The sequence below is a fragment of the Centroberyx affinis genome, unplaced genomic scaffold (assembly GCF_046629955.1).
Source record: "Centroberyx affinis isolate AG114_WGS23_722 - 3 ecotype Tasmania unplaced genomic scaffold, CSIRO-AGI_Caff_v1 ptg001376l_1, whole genome shotgun sequence".
Lineage (NCBI taxonomy): Eukaryota > Metazoa > Chordata > Actinopteri > Beryciformes > Berycidae > Centroberyx > Centroberyx affinis.
This window is the reverse complement of record NW_027279860.1, coordinates 306812-323106: the sequence shown is the minus strand read 5'-3', so window position 1 is coordinate 323106 and position 16295 is coordinate 306812. Positions and strand designations below refer to the sequence as shown.

Below are 16295 nucleotides of genomic sequence, written 5' to 3'. Positions count from 1 at the left end.
ATGAGCTTTTCATATTAATTAAATTTCACTATAAATAATATACTGAACAAAAATATGAATGCAACATGCAACATTTTGGTCCCATGTTCCATGAGCTAAAATAAAATATCCCATAATTTTTCCACAAAAAAAATCTTATTTCTCTCAAATCTACATCCCTGTTAGTGAACATTTCTCCTTCGGCCAAGAATGATTTTCTTATGAACCGTAATAAAGTAAAATCTTCAAAGTAAAATTGTTGCATGTTGCGTTTATATTTTTGTTCAGTGTAGTTTGATTTCACTATGATTTCATTCCCTAGATGGCACGATAATATGATGCATAATTTCAATGATGTGAATAGTTTTTAAAACACACACCAACACACCTAGACTCTGTCTGTACATACAGTATGTATGGAGGCCTTCTGTAGACCTGTTGATGTGAACATAACACACATTTGCATATCCTCTGTATGTGCTGATTCCAGTCTATTCTTCATGTTCTCATATTCTTGTTATATACTGCATATATCTTGATTTTTTAAATCATTTTTCACTTATCTTGAACTGCAAAGATTGAACGTTTGTTTGAAAGTATGAAAGTACTATGAATCATACTACCATGCTTCCATTAGCATATTCTAATTGTTATTTATATTCAGTTTTCTTGTGCTGTATCCTCTTATATACCTCAGTGTCCCAATTTGCCGACAGGGATCATTAAAACATCTAATCTTATCATAAGAAGGACTGTCTCCCACTCTTCACCTACAGTAAGTAATTCTATATGAAGGCGTATCTAACGCAAAAAATCTTCTCAGACGGCGTTCCTTTGGTCTAAATATGAGGATAATATAAATAGCGGTCAGTGGTTTCATGTGTATCTATTTGAGGGTCCTACAAATGAAGACAGTTTGAGGAGCCATGTTTATAGTGGTGCAAAATATCTATTTTGGACAGTTTTGTGGAGCTGTAATGCCACATTCTTTTCCAACCAAGACCAGACTGAGGTTTTAACTCCAAGTGGCCTTTAGCTTGATGGAGCCCGAGGCTCACATGCAGTAAGAAGCCTCACTTCCTCACATTGACTATTCCCATTATATGTATATGCAACCCTCATGCTCATAGTAGAGAGGAGTATGAGAATAAACAAGTCTTTTCTTCTCAAATGATCATGTGCCTTTTCTTTTATGCAAGAAACAGTTTCGCTAAAATGTTAGGAATGTTAACAAGCAAATACTTTGATAATTTCCTTCCTCGGGTATCAAGCCTCATCCAAGTGATTATCGTCAACTCAGTACAGAGACATAAATAATGAGCACGCTACATGAAATGAATATCCAGTTTATTCAGTCAAGAAAAAAAACAGCTCAGGACAAAACTTAAAAACGAAGCGACAAACAGCGTTGAAGTCCCACACAGCTCAGTCGAGTCTTCAGAGTCCAGAGGAGAAGAGATGAAGAAGGAGCAGCTGATCCTCCTCAGCTGCAGCCAAATAGTATTTGCAAATACTTTTCAGTTTGTTTGTTTCTAGGCGACTTAGATGCCAGATGGGTGGGGTTCGCCACAAAAGACAATACAATGTCTGCCGGAACGTTTTGACAATCAGAGGAAAGTTTATAAAAGTCGACTCGGTATACTTCTCTGTGATGGATGACTTAGTTGATGCTATGCTTGGCCTGATGAGCTAAACTCCACCCATCTGGTATGTCAAGCATGGTGAAACACACTCTAAAGATGATTTGCAAACACTATTTCCACAAAGTCTGGTCAGTTGCAGTTTGCTTAACCTCTGAAATGTAAAAAAAAAAAAAAAAAAAAAAAAAGGCAGAACTATCGCAATTACTCCCTATCAAGTTCTCTGACCTTTGGAAAATGTCCTCATGATAATTTCATTATTCCATCTTCAATTGGAGAATGACCTCCGGTCCAATTCATCAGAAATGTCAGTTTTCTGGATAACAGCCACACACAGCTCCACATTTAAGAGTCCAAACTCAGCCTAGTTGAAATGTGTCCCATCAGTATTTCCACACGCGGTCCAGTGTGAAACATGAAAGCAGTCAGCTGACGAGGCCTGTGCTGCAGGGAGCAGATCGTCTCACCAAAACACAACATTACCTCTAGTTGAGTCTGCGTCTCTGAAGCCTCTTTCACAGTCCAACTGGCTCCACATCATCCTGCTCTGATCTGCAGGGAGAAGTGGAAATATGGAACAGCTCTTGGTAACACAGTACTGGAAGTGAACTGCGAGGTCTTAGTATGAACGTATTATTAGCACTATATACACTATTATAACACTGTAACCATAAAGTATGTATTAAAAAGTAATTGTGATGTCCATTATGAATCTTTGCTCTAGAGATGAAAGGTTTTATTCCAAAATGTTATGCATCTATTTAGGGGGGGGATGCTAAAATGCTAAATGAAATTCCTATTAAAAATTAATATTTCAGTGATTCTATACTCAAAAACATTACTATTTTATATGCAAAGGTCTTAAATGACTCATAAACTTTAACCCCAACTCATAATGGATTTTCCTTTTGTGTCTGCAATCATTTTGTGCAAATAGATATCTTTTTTTTTCTTTATTTTCAAATGGTGGAAATATCATTTTGGAATCAAACTCTTTAATCCCCCCCAGGAGTTTTGTACATTGTGTGTACTGTAGGGTTAGAGTTATCATGTTCTGTTTATAATGCAGAAATAACAGGCTTATAATGTGCTCATGATGTCTTATGATGCCTTGTGTGACGCAGGAATTCAGAGAAAAACATTCCACTGTGTAGTGTGTCATCAAACTGATGTTACAAGTTCATGAATTAGTTCATGAACCACAAGAACTGGACACTCTGGGGACCCGTAGACAGCACCACTTTCTTATTTACTAATCTGAAAACCTAGTCTGAAAATCATCCTCTAACCCATCTACAAACATGGAAATGTGCATCCAAGTAATATAATTTTGTCCTGTTTCTGTATTTTAAGCAACTTTGCCTGTTTGCTGTTATCAATAGTCAGTTCCAGCAAAGCAAAATATCACTTGTCTATTTTTCACAGTTTAATTTGACAGAAGTCTTAAAATAAAACAGATTTTTTTCATCATTATTTTAATTTATATGTAACTTGTTTTGCAGCGTTCTCCCAGTGAGATCAAACATCTCTTTTACAGGGAGGACCTTGTCAAATAAGCAACATGTAATTCAGACGAGGTGAGAAGAAAGAAAAAAACAGCAGCAAAGTCCAAACAAAATAAAAAATATAATCTACTTAAAGCAGTTATTACATGGTGACATTTATAAGAGGTCTTTGACAAAAAGTAAAAAAAAAAAAAATCTCTACAAAACCATTTAGTTTGACATTAAGTCAACATCAGCAAGTGTTATTTGATCCACAACAATATCAACAATGCTTTTCAGGCCTTGAGAGAGCAGCGATGATGATTTACAGTGTTGAGAAGCCAAACAGCCTTCAGTGTCGCCCCTTTATCAAAATACAATTTGGGAGCCAAATTTTTAAAGTAGCCTCCCATCTTCCCTGCACCCCAAAAGAAAGATATATAACCCACATCTGACAGCAGATATGTTAGAGATCCTTCATTCCTGACCTCAGTTAACAATAAATTTGACCCAAACCTGCTGTGTTGGTCGGTCAAGCCCTTCAACTCGTCAAGATTTGCTTTCTAAAAATGGAAAACGATCTAGCAAAGTCAAATGTTGTTTCAAGACGAACTTTGGAAGACTCAAAACTAACCAAAGTAAAACTTTCCACTTCCAATCCATCAAGTGTCCCGCTGGGTGTATGTTGTGAACTCTAGTTGTACAGTTAGTATCATAATGATAGGCTGGGCTGCTGGGAATGTTTTTGAACTGGGCCAGGCCCTTAAACCTTCATAATTGTGGATTCTGTGGTATTTGCTGCACTTGCTTTCAACTCTCCCCATCTGTCCTTATAACCCACTCTGACTCCGGCTCACCACTCACACACCCATGAAGAGGCTCAATAATGGAAGCGCTCGGCTCTCACAGGCTTTATTTGTCTGCTGTGTAGCTTTAAAGAAGCCCTTCGGTCATTTTTAAAGTTGCACTAGACAACTTCGCACGTTGGCGGCTCCAACAGCGAGAGATAACAAAATTTGAACTTCAATACCCAGAAATCCTGTGCAGCGAGGTCAGTAAACTGCACACAGCTCACTCACTCACTTCCTCTTGGCAGAGAAGTGAGCATACATTCACATTTCATACTTTTGAATTTCATTTGAGCAAATAGGGCAAATCTGCAGGGTCTCAATTAGTGGTGATGAGACGCTCTTCTCTACCCCACTTTGTGATTTAGGCTGATGGGTGTATTTTTACATAAAAACCTTGCCATTATTTTAAATAGAACCCTATATATCAGTTTACACTGTAGGCGTTTGAATAGATGTTGAAACACATGTGGTAACCACACAAAGCCAGTTTGGTTACTGAGGTTGAAGGTGAATATCTTTAATTCCAATTAATCAAATTATCATTCTAGATTATTCTTTAGGGACCTACTCTAGTTCTATCATGGTAGAACTATGATGGAACCAGGAATATGATAAGTCAGGCTCTCAGCTTACTTACTATGTGCTTAAGATGCTCACTAATCTCAGGGAAATGCCAACATTTTATGTTGGTTTCAGTGAAACAAATGCTTGAATCAATCAGTTTTCATAAACTATCTGCCCCCAAAATTGTTTTTTATTGATTAGAAAAGTGTATGCCATCTATATCCATGCCAAAATGCATGGGAAAAAAACGAATGCAGTAAAGTAAAAGTAATGTATTATCTTTTGCAAAGATAATATGCTGCAACATAACTTGGCATTGGTTCACTTACAATGTTAATGCCAGCACTCCCTGGAAGTCTCATATCTGCATGCGGTCACATTTGGGACAAGCTAGTGCGCTCACTTGTATCCCTTCCAGATATCTCCATGTATAGTTTAGTTCAAATCGTCCACCCAGCTGTCAGGATCGTAATTCACTCTCATATCTTCTCACCAAAACAGAATATTACCTCTTACTGAGTCTGCCTCTCAGTGCTGCCGTTAAGATGGCCTCCTTCGTAGTCCAACTGGCACAGAATCATGTTGTTCTTGAGGAAAAACTTGTCTCCCACACAAAATCTGCAGAGAGAAGTTAAAATATGGAACAGGTCTTGGTCTCGCTCAAGCTGAAGTGAATCATGAGGCCCCAGACGAGCATTACAAGCATATTTTAAGCATACACACACTAACATGATAATCAGAAAATTACATGTATTGAGTTATCAGTGTAAATCTTGCATGATTACTGTCTGAGTAGCTCTCCAAGTGATACAGAAAGTCTTTTGCACACTGTGTGTATTGTAGCTAACTTCATCATGTTCTGATTACAATGCAGTCACAATGTGCTTATAATGAGCAGTGACTCACTGGTATACCTTCCAGAGCTCACTTGTATACCTCCCAGATAAGTCAACTGAATTTGATCTCCTCGGCTAATTGCTCCCCTAATCTTACCTCTGGCGGCAGAGCTGACAGGCAAAGCAGTCTAAATGGTAGACGTTGTCCCTGGCTCTCATCACCATCTCAAAGGCAGGGATCAGCTTACTGCAGGCTGCACAGTTCCCCGTCACCCCAAAGAGCCTGCAGAGGGAAGGAGGGTGGGAAGGAGACCTGTAATCTGTTAGTGGGTGAGGTGCTGTTGTCTTTGGATGCATTTAGATACATTTCAGCCAAGAGCGAGAGAAAAAATGTGAAATAAAGGGCGTACGAACTTAAAAACTAGTTCAACAGGGCCGTACTTCTGAGTGAGTCTTGCAGACTTTGCTCACTCAGACAGTTTAATAACCACTTGTTTTAACGAGGTAATCCGCAAGTGCACTGCACTTCCCTGAGCTCACTTGTCAATCAAACAGAGAAGCCAGTATTGTGACCTCTTTTCCCTTGGATTTTCTGTTAAGTTTGAGTTTCTATAGGTGGCGCTCTATTCTTTGTCTGTTCAGCCATGGTGGCTCATGCTAACTACCCAGTTCTTCTTCTATTTATTTCAAACAGAAATCACTCTATCCAGGAAAGCAGACACTGGGTGTTCGGAACAGCAAATGTAAAAGCTTTCAGGAACAAGGTATAAGTTGAATCACTATTGTGTCATATCAATCGGTAACAGTGAGTAGCAAAATGGGTATATGTATATGAAAATATCACACATGATTACTTTAACCTACTAGGAGTAGCAAATGTCTGGTACTTGCCACATGGGACATTGCACTGAGCTGCAGAAAGTTTACAGGTAAGTACCACCCAGCAAGCCAGTTAAAACAAACCCTGTGTATTATTTGCAATTACTATTTGACTCAAGTCTGGCCAGTTGCAGTTTGCTTCACCTCTCAATGTGCACCAAGACAGAACAAAATGTCTCCCTGGGAGTCTGATGCAAAATGAAGATGAGTCACCGCCGCTTCTCCCCATATCCCATTAGAGACCCAGTAGAAAAGGAGGTCTAGGAAGAACCATTATGAAGAACTACATCCACAGATGGAGGGAGAATGCACTGAGCATGAGTACACGAGAACTTCAGACGACAAATGAAAACGTCATCGAACGAGTGACCAACAAGAGAACAAAAGCGAGGCCTAATTAACAGAATGTTCTGATCTAACGAGCCTTAGTCTTTAGCAGGCACCTGGTGCGTTTTTTCCTTCTCCTTAACGAGGGTACGAAGCTCAATGCTAATTCTCTACTAATGGTCCAATTAAAAGAAATCACATGGTTTTAATCCTGCTCTTCAAAGGCTTTTGGTCTGCACCCTAGCAATGATGAGGAAAACAGGAGGCAATCTAGCCAATTTAACTGTCAAAAGGGGTTTTGGTCTCTAAGAGCAGCACAGCTAATGAGAGACTTAGCTCCAACCAAATCCAGCTGGATTGTACATGAGACTAACACATGAGTTCAGCAATGTGGCCGAGATATCAGGAGTTCTCCTGCTGACCTGACACCATTCGTCTTTACTCCGGGGAAGTACCGAACCCAGAGTATAAAACCCTTCAGACAAAGGACCATATAAGTCCTGAACTAATACGAGAAAAAGTTTGGATCCTTCACTTGCTAGTAAAACATTGAAGAAAAAATGAATTCTAAAAAACAGTGATCCAAAACAAACAAGGCACCAGATCTGTCTTAAGTGAAAAAACATTAAAAAAAACCTTTATTACTGTAACTGTTAGATCGACACACACTGGTCATTTTGAATGGTCTTGCAGCCCATGTTATAAAGGCTTTTTTATCTGTTTTTCCACTTAAGATCAGAGAGTGCCAGAGTGCAAGTGAAGGATCCAAAAATAGTTTGGGTCTACCTTTTCGTCCAAAGAGCACCTGTCTGTTCATATCAGACCCAAACAGAGCTTCTTCCCTCTGTCTTTTAACCATATAAGTCCATTTTAAGTTTACTTATTGGAGATGCCTGCAAGGTTCATTGTCTAAAGATTGCAAAGCTAGAATGTTGTTTGCATGCATAGTATACTTAAAACATACCTATTCATATTCATTGTATACCTCCTCAGACACCTGAGAGATTGTTCAGGTGATGAATAACAGTCACACTCCAAAGGATTTAGAATAAGTAACGCAACGTTCAATCTCAAAAAAAAACCTCTGAAGGCTTCATATAAAGTGTTTTCAGTGTTTAAAGTGTATCATGTGTTTTACTGAGCCTGTTCCCTCAGCGTGTGCAAAGCAAGTCTCTAACCTGTTTGTTACCAGATAGGTGGAAGCAGTTTCATGATAGGGAGGAATGTCCTGAATGTCCTGAGGAGGATGGTGCTTAGTCTCAGGACAGTCCTCCTCATCATGGAGGCGCGTTGTTGAGTTATCGCACGTTCAAGTCCGGCTCGTCGTCTATATGCAGCTATATGTCATCCTCTCTCTGCTACCGTTCCTTTCTCTTTCCACTGTAGACTGTCTGATAAATCAGTTAAAATGGTTTTATCTCCCCCCAGTTTTATTCCAAACAAATACTGATCATCTAAAAAATGTGACACTCTGACAAATTAACAGTGGGCAAGAAAGGTAAGCGCACTGTTGACTATTGCTTTTGCTATTAGCTTGCTTAAGACCTTTACCTCCAAACTAGTAACATTTTGAAGGATGTAATATACTTTTTAACAGGTGGAGCAATGAACACCAGGCAACATACTTTTTCCTAACATGGGATGAACCTTTTCAAGTACAGTGAGGCAGAGAATTGGCTTCAGTGGAAGTCTTGCTGTCCAATATGATAAATCAGTAAAGATTGAGATAGCACATTCAAAATTGGGTTTAGGTCTACTGTGACACAGTAGACCTGTCTTTTTCTTGTCTGTTATAATTTAGCCATTATTTTCATACAGCAAATTCTCCACTGGACCTCCATGATGGCAGCAGTCATGGGGAGATTTGTGATGCAGCTACAAAGGCCTGTATAAATAAGAAATAAGTGCAATGTGAGTATCATTTTACTTATTTATTTATTTTATTATTTATTATAATTATTTTCAGATTTCTGTATCTTGTATGAAAGTCCTGTTGTGTGTGGGGGGGGTTTTTTGCACCCCTTTTTATTCTGTGGAGTATGATGTAGTGGATTTTCTGTCGTCATTTCATACTGCCTGATGTATGAATGCACCCCGTCATTTGTCCCCGTTCAAAGCCCACCTACGAGCCCCTGTGGCAGCGGTACCTCAGATAGTCCCTGCGGCAGAGGATGAGGTTGGCCCGGGTGTAGAGGCTGGAGCCCACCCGGCCCAGGCGGCAGTCACAGCAGGAACACTTCAGGCAGTCTTCGTGCCAGTACCGGTCCAGCGCCTGCAGCATGAAGCGGTCCCGGATCTTCCCGTTACAGCCGGCGCAGCCCCGCGGCTTCTCTCTGGACTGGAGGGACACCAGAGACACACCTGACCCGAGGACAGTCCGACAGGTGGACAGCAAGAGAGACGGAGAAGGGATGAGACAGGCAGAAAACTGAGAAACAAGTAGCCTAGAAAGCAAAGATGCCCCATTTTAGAAGCATTTGTAAATCCCATATGAATATTATATAGTAATACCATAGGAGATAAAAAAAAAGCCATAAATAAAGATTAGGTCATTATAAACTTACTATTTAGTATCACAGACACGCTGTAAGTCATATTATTATGGGGATACATTCAAGTAAGGTAAGTTCAATCATTATTGCCTACCAGTAATCCTTATAGCAATATTATAGGGATACTATAGGCTGTAAAAAAAATAAAACATAAATAAATAAATAAAAAATACCACAGAGTAGGATAAGTCCACTGTAAACTCACTATTGGGTACCACAGACAAACTATAAGTGTCTATAGAAGTACAACAGTGATTTTCTTTCGTTATAGCACAGTATTATGCTGAAATTACTGCATACTCTATAAAAAAGCTTTGACATAGTTGGATAAAGACCAGTTGGCTTTTTCATTTCTCAAATTAAGTTAAGAACTGAGCCAGGATCTGTCACTGACTTCAATCTGTCAATCTGTTTTTTGCAGGTGACACCTGCACAGTTGCACACAATCCTCCCCACTTCTCAGCGCCTTTTCCTCTGTCTGCTTTTATAATTAAGATGAAGGGAAATTACACACGTATCGTTGGAAATCTGGTTATATCTCAGGCTCCTACTCACTCTCCTCCTTGTCCAGCACCATCGTTGGCAAACGAAAGCAATCCAAATAGAGGAGAAATCTCCTTTGCTGTGGGCAAAGGCGCAAAAACACCGCGAAAATGCAGAGCAACAAACGCAGGAGACTTTAACACTCTTTACAAATTACACTATCAACCCCGAATCGTTCCAACTTCAGCTCTGCTCTTCATACTCCCGACGAAAAGCGAAGAGAAACAGCCATGGTCGCTTCGGTGCCACATGCGTAAAAATAGCCTGTGGATGGATGAAAGCGGCTTCCTCGGGTATCACCTTGCCTGGAGGAGGAGAGAGACGTCCTCAAACCAAGAGAGCCCGCGCCTTATCTTGGTTCATGTCAGTGCATAAGCATTTCTGTATCTTAAAGGCTTAGGTTCCCTGCAAATGAGCCCTTCTCCACCGCCAGCAGCCTGCCTGTCCCTCCTCCCTTCCTCTCTCCCTCCCTCTCTCTCTCTCTCTCTCTCTCTCTCTCTTCTCTCTCTCTCTCTCTCTCTGCAAAAAACTCCCACAGTCAAATGGTTTTCCGATGCTGCGTGCTAATTATATAAAGTCATTATGCTCAGATCTGATAGTGCCCCTCCTCCTCCCCCTTTGAATCAATTATTCAATAGACAGTCGCACACCAGGACAGCCCGGGCCTGAGGTGTTTTAGAATGAGCTTATTCAACTCCAAGGACACCAATTATCTCCAGGGCGCCCTATAGTCATAGTTGGCTTTTCAACACAGCAGATGCATCGCCTCTTGTGTGTGTGTGTGTGTGTGTGTGTGTGTGTGTGTGTGTAAGAGTGTGACAGAGACAGAGAATGAGGGAAAGAGAGAGACATTTGATACCTTTTAAGCAATCACTAACCTGAAATCCTGATTACTCCTTTTGGGCCCCCATCATGTGAATTCAGACTGTCAGTTAGTTTGGAAACCATCTTCCATTTAAAAAGCAACACCTGGACGCGTTGCATCTCTTGATAGTGACAAAAAGTAGGATACTAAATCTTGTAATAAAATTTCGAAGGACACAATACAGACATGTAAGTCTCTAAAGGAATATTATAGTGAAAGCATAAGAGATAAAACCGCTAGTAAGAAAGATAAGGTCATTAAACTCATTATTGAGAACCGCAGACACTCTACAAGGAATATTATAGGAATATTATAGTGATACCATAGGAGATAAAAATACCATAAAGTATGATATGGTCATATAGGCCTACTCACTGTCACTGTTGAGTAGCCTACCACACACTGTAAGTCCTTATAGAATTATTATAGAAATATTATAATGATACCATAGGAGATTAAAAAAAAACAAAAAAAAAACTCACCTTTAAGTAGGCTACCACTACATTGTAAGTCACTATATTCAGTATATTATAGGGACACCATAGGAGATAAAAAAAAAAAAAAAAACACCATAAGGTATGATAAAGTCATTATAAAGTTAATGCTGAATACCACGAACACATTATAAGTCCCTGTAGGGATATTATTGGAATATTATAGTGGTTTTCACTGGGGTTTTCAGTCCACACAAACAACAGTGCAGCCTGCTCCCAGATAGATCACCCAGCCTAAATCCTCCTCATTAGAGCCGTGGCATAAACAACTGTTCTAACATGGCCCCTAGATCAGGTCACACTAATTAACCGGCACCATTGACTGACTGTTCCCTCATTATCCGCCCTCTCATCTGATCGTATAGGCCGTCAAGACAGCTAACGATCAACAGACTAATTAATCGGCTGATGAGGTGCAAGAGAAGCTCTGGGTTCCCTCTTCATTTGCGAGACACATGGGAGCTAATTAGTTCAATTATTAATGCATCTAATTAAATAGCTTCTTTGGGTAATCATTGTTACATTCCCGTCCCGGCAGCGGTGATAAATGGATCCTCGGTGCATTAGACCCTTCTTGTCCTTATTTTGACATACATTCAGCGCCGATGCAATGGCTGGCGCGCACTGTACGTTACAGGCTATTCACAGGCCCGGTCCATTAGGCTAATTGCGCTAAAAGCAGTCTGTAGCTGACATTAAAGGTGAGCGGGGGTAGCTGTGGTTATGGCTCTAATTAGCAGTCTGCGAAAATGGGAAGCCTTTTTGGCCATCTGCTGCGGCTGCCGTCATGTCCTCAGTCAGTGAAAAGGGCAGAGACAAATTTAGACGATGTTTTGTGGAGGGATTGTTTGTCAGATATAATGCCGTCTCAAGCTGGGTCATGGGGAACGACATTTCATACAGTAACAGCTGAATTTAGGGGAAGAAGAACTACAGGAAAACTCCTGCAATTTGTGGCAGGCCATATGGTTTCACATAAGAAACTGCAGTGTGCTGTTTCTTGTCAGACTTAAAGGAGAATACTGATGTCACTTAAGAGTTATAGCCCCTTTACTACTGTCTACTTCTAGTTTACATTTACCCAAATCATTTTAATGTATGCCCTATGTAATTAGATTTTTGTTTTGTCATCATTTTTGAAATACAAATTTTATGGTGTCAAACCTGGCTTAAAATTAACTGCTGTCCCAATTAAAATAGACGCCCTAAATAAGATATGGATGTGACAACGTTTGCAAGGCGAGGTGTTGTGAGACTTCTATTTCTTCCTGTTGGTGTCAGGTGATTGACAGGAAGCACAGTGTAATGTAATGCAGCAGTGACATGAAAACACTCACCTCATGAAATAACGATGAAACCAAATGAAGGCTTCATGTTTACTGTGATGGATTCTCTCTCGCTCTGTGGAAGTTGTTTTTCACACTGGACAAGAATGAATGGCAGCAAATGGCTTCTTCTAAAGGGAGGAAAACAAGGCCAGATACCTCCAAGTACACTGACTGTGTGCAGAAACCAGCAGGAAGAATGGGATGGAGTGGGGAACCTAAACCACCGGTACAAACCTAGAAAAACACTGGTGACCGCTCCAACAATTTAAACATTTTCCAATAAGCCTTACAAGCAAGTCATTGGTTTATAAAGCAAACTAAAACGGGGTAGAGCTGCACATCACCTGCTATACACCTGAACTGCCTGGAGGTCAGACAAGTTGGGGGAAGGTTGTTGGTTTGAATCCATAGACTGGCTGGGAAAATCTGGGGAATGAAAGCGAATGAGAAACACTTAACCCCTCCCTCAGCAACTACCGTCAAGTTGCAACTCCATACTGCTCCAGTAGACAGTAGACGATTGTGGTTGTACTGGACAGCTCCCAGGTGTGAGTGTGTGTGGAACTGTGTGAATGTGAAGCAGGGTGTTGCTGAAAAAGAGCATGGTGCTAGGTAACCTTTGCTGGGTAAATAAAGTTAAGGCTACAATATGCAATATTTTTTCCATTAAAATAACAAGAAATGACATATACATTTATCAGTCAGTCTGTCTGTCTGTCTCAGATTCTGTGTGCTCATGCCTAAATCCTGAAATTGGCTTTTCAATTATGTTAGGGACTTTTTTGGCTATAGGCCAATACCATTTGCTGTGGGCGTGTTGTATGGGCGTGGCCAGAGGTGACAAGGGTAGAGAGGGCAGAAAGCAGTAAGAAACTAAACAGCAGACAAGACCCGTTCAAAAACTGTAAGAGCCATCCTAGGGGAAAAGATATTTTGATATATTTGTATATTTGAAATAATGTTGATAGCTAATAATGTTAATTGAAATACTAGTGATATTGAATATTTAATTTGTACTATAGTCATATTTGTTGATTATTATAGAACATTAGATTTCCTATAGTTTCTTATGTAGGCCTATAGCCTAATAGATTCCAAGTAGTTGAAATGCTCCTTCACATTGACGTCACCGTCATTAGACTCAATTGGAGTGAGAAAGTCCACGGAGCAGCACAGTTTTTTGACCGAGAGAAAATGATTGCGAATTGATGAATCTTGTTAGTGTGTAACTGTTTTTTTTTTCACTAAACGTTTTAAATGGAGTTATGGTCTCTGGAGATTTATTCGCGTCAGACTCATTGCTTTTTGCATGGAATTTACCCGGTAGTTGCACATTTTGAAACACTGAAGGAGTGCTGCTACAAAAACACTATGAACATCAGTTCAAGTTCAGATTGGCTGCATTTGCTGTCTCCTTCTTCAACACCTGTGCTTTAAGATGCTGGTTACCTCAGTCTAAGGCCAGACAGCTCATCGAGTGACAGCAGCTAGAGTGGGACCTTGACAAAATGAGGGGGGAGGAGGGCAGGACTAACAATACACTACACACAAGACAAAAAGTTGCATATTGTAGCTTTAAAGAAACTATTATTGAATTAAACTAGTGGAGTAGTTTATTAGATGGTATCTCAGTCAATTTTGATGCAATTTGCATTGAGCTAGAAAACAACTGGAGCCTATTTCTGTACAGGGTTAGCTACACAAGTTTATATGGAAAAGAAGTAGATCACAAAGGCGGGTGTGGAAGTTGTTAACCCACATTTTCTTTCCTATCTTTTTCTTCTAAAATGGTTATCCAGACGATGTACCACATTAACACCATATTTCTTATATCAGGCCTCTACCTCCTACCAGTTCAATGGGGTCATTTGTCCATCTCATGTTAAACAGGTCATGGGGCTCTGGAAGGTCATGTTTTTTCTTAAAGTTCAAAAACTGCAACATATATAGCCTTTTAACTGGATCATACTTTTGAATGGATCTTGATGCTTTTGGACATTTTGAAGGTTTTATGGCAGTTTCCTTCTGCTGTGAACGCAGTCTTCTGCAGTTGAAGGGGATGTCTTTGATCTGTCAGCAAAAAAACTTGGCAAGGCAACTTCAAATACAGTTGTGCAAGCACAAACCTTTCCAGGACTGGAACACAATATAACATACATCTTCACACCTCCTGTATTTGAATAGGCCAGGCTCCCAGTGGCGTGTCCAGGCCATTTTGACTGGGGTGGCCGAGGTGGGGCACAGACTGAATGCAGGGTGGCACTGTGCGTGGCATTTAGGAAGGATGTAGGCAGGTCCCACTGCTGTGTGGGTGTTGAAAGGACATGTTTTAATCACTTCTTGGATTCAACTGTTGGAGATTGTGTTTGCCCTGTGTGTTTGTAGTCTACCTATTGGACCGCAGCGTTCCTGGCTATCTGGAGATGTGAAAGCTCTCCAGTGAATTAAGTGATGAAATTTTGAACACAAGGCCCAGGTTGAAAATAAACAGAATTATCCATGTTTCCAAGCATCACCCTCTACTGTATGCATATAAAAAATGTAGGCTACTAACATTACCTCTTGGTTTTTATCTTCAGGTGCTGCATTCATGTTTGCCATTCAGTTTGGTCAGACATACTTTTTTTTTTGTCACATCAAAAGATCCCAGTTTTCTCTTTGCTTCCCATTGCTTGAAGGCATGTTTCCTGGAACACAGGAGCATAGTTTTGAACAAAAATCAACAAAAAAAAAAAAAAGACAATGCGCTGGCTTGATGGTCCCACCTCTAACATGCCCATCAGCTAATCATAACTAAGGATTTGGGGGTGGCACCTGGGGTGGCCAGTCAGATTTCAGGGGTGGCCCTTGCCACCCCCTAGACACGCCCCTGCAGGCTCCTAAAGCTTCTCTAAGAGGCTCTTGAAGTCCTAAATTTGTGGTAGCTCCTGGGAATGTGGCAGGTGTTTTTCCATGCAGCTCCTAGGGTTTAATAGTGCTTAAGCTGACAACCTCAAAAGTGTACGTATCACTTTCATTTTAAAGCTACACTACACGATTTTTTCGGACCACTAGAGGGTGACAGCAACCGCAACACATTTTGTAAACACACACAGCAAAGCTACCCGGTGACGGAAGCCCTTAAGGACAAACCGTGCATAAAGGCCTAATGGATAAAATAAACGTACCTTCGGAGTAATATCGCCGGTTACCAGTCTCACTTTGCCAGATTTTTCTCCCGCTGAAGGTTACATGTCCCACAATGACAAGTGAAGAGGCAGGTAACATGTTTACTAGTTGAAAACGTTTGACAACAAGTTTTAGGAAAGAGGTGAAAACAACAACACAGCTGGTCCGCGTGTGTGGCTATTTGTTTATATCGTTACGTCTCACGTAAATCTCCACATAGCACACGGATTGGTTACAGGGTCTGAAATCGCTTATTGCAGGTTTAAGAAATCAAGCACTCAAGCACTGTTTTCAAGCATCTCAAATGTTTCCAGCTCCTATATTTTGCCCTGTTCTGAGTTATGGAAAATAAAACATAAACCGTGGTCGGCTTCACAAATTATCTTTTTTTTTTCTCTCTTCCTAGTTCATCCACAGGTCACCTGGATGCTGTGGAGAAGAAGAGGCACAAATGCGATTGAGCAACAGAGAACAACAGCTGGAGTATGATTTAATATCAGGTGCTTTATCAGACTCAGCATCGCTTTATTTGCCAAGTCTTGGTGGGATTGGTGCAGGAAAATATCAACAACTCACATAGTAACATGAGTACAAGCATACTTAGTGCAGGGACAACAGGACATCATATTTAGAGCAAGGGGGGAGTGCAGGGCATAAAACAGACTGTAGACTATTCATATCAATCTACATATGAAGGGTTTTATTCAGTAATTGTTTTGTCAGAGTAGGAGTCACATTTTTCAGAGGGTGGATGTCTCATTTTTGAATGAAGCTCTTCATATATA

The 16295-nt window shown here is 40.4% G+C and overlaps 1 protein-coding gene across 1 annotated transcript; it reads right to left on the bottom strand.

Moving 5' to 3' along the window:
- Positions 1–1315: 1315 nt before the first annotated feature.
- Positions 1316–10065, bottom strand: LOC139649567 (rhombotin-1-like). The gene is made up of 5 exons (XM_071526003.1): positions 9668–10065; positions 8708–8921; positions 5512–5637; positions 5028–5136; positions 1316–2171 (listed from the first exon to the last, which is right to left on the bottom strand). The coding sequence occupies exons 1-4, from the start codon at positions 9687–9689 to the stop codon at positions 5031–5033; spliced, it is 468 nt and encodes a 155-aa protein (XP_071382104.1). The 5' UTR covers positions 9690–10065; the 3' UTR covers positions 1316–2171; positions 5028–5030.
- Between the last annotated feature and the right edge of the window lie 6230 nt (positions 10066–16295).

What these genes read in the sequence shown, in the direction of transcription:
- LOC139649567 (XM_071526003.1), bottom strand. Translation starts at nt 9,689, where the DNA reads ATGGTGCTGGACAAGGAGGAGA. An exon ending in TGCCGCAGGGACTATCTGAG is followed by an intron (nt 5,638 to 8,707) that starts GTACCGCTGCCA and finishes TTCCCTCTGCAG; the next exon opens with GCTCTTTGGGGTGACGGGGA. An exon ending in TGTCAGCTCTGCCGCCAGAG is followed by an intron (nt 5,137 to 5,511) that starts GTAAGATTAGGG and finishes TTCTCTCTGCAG; the next exon opens with ATTTTGTGTGGGAGACAAGT.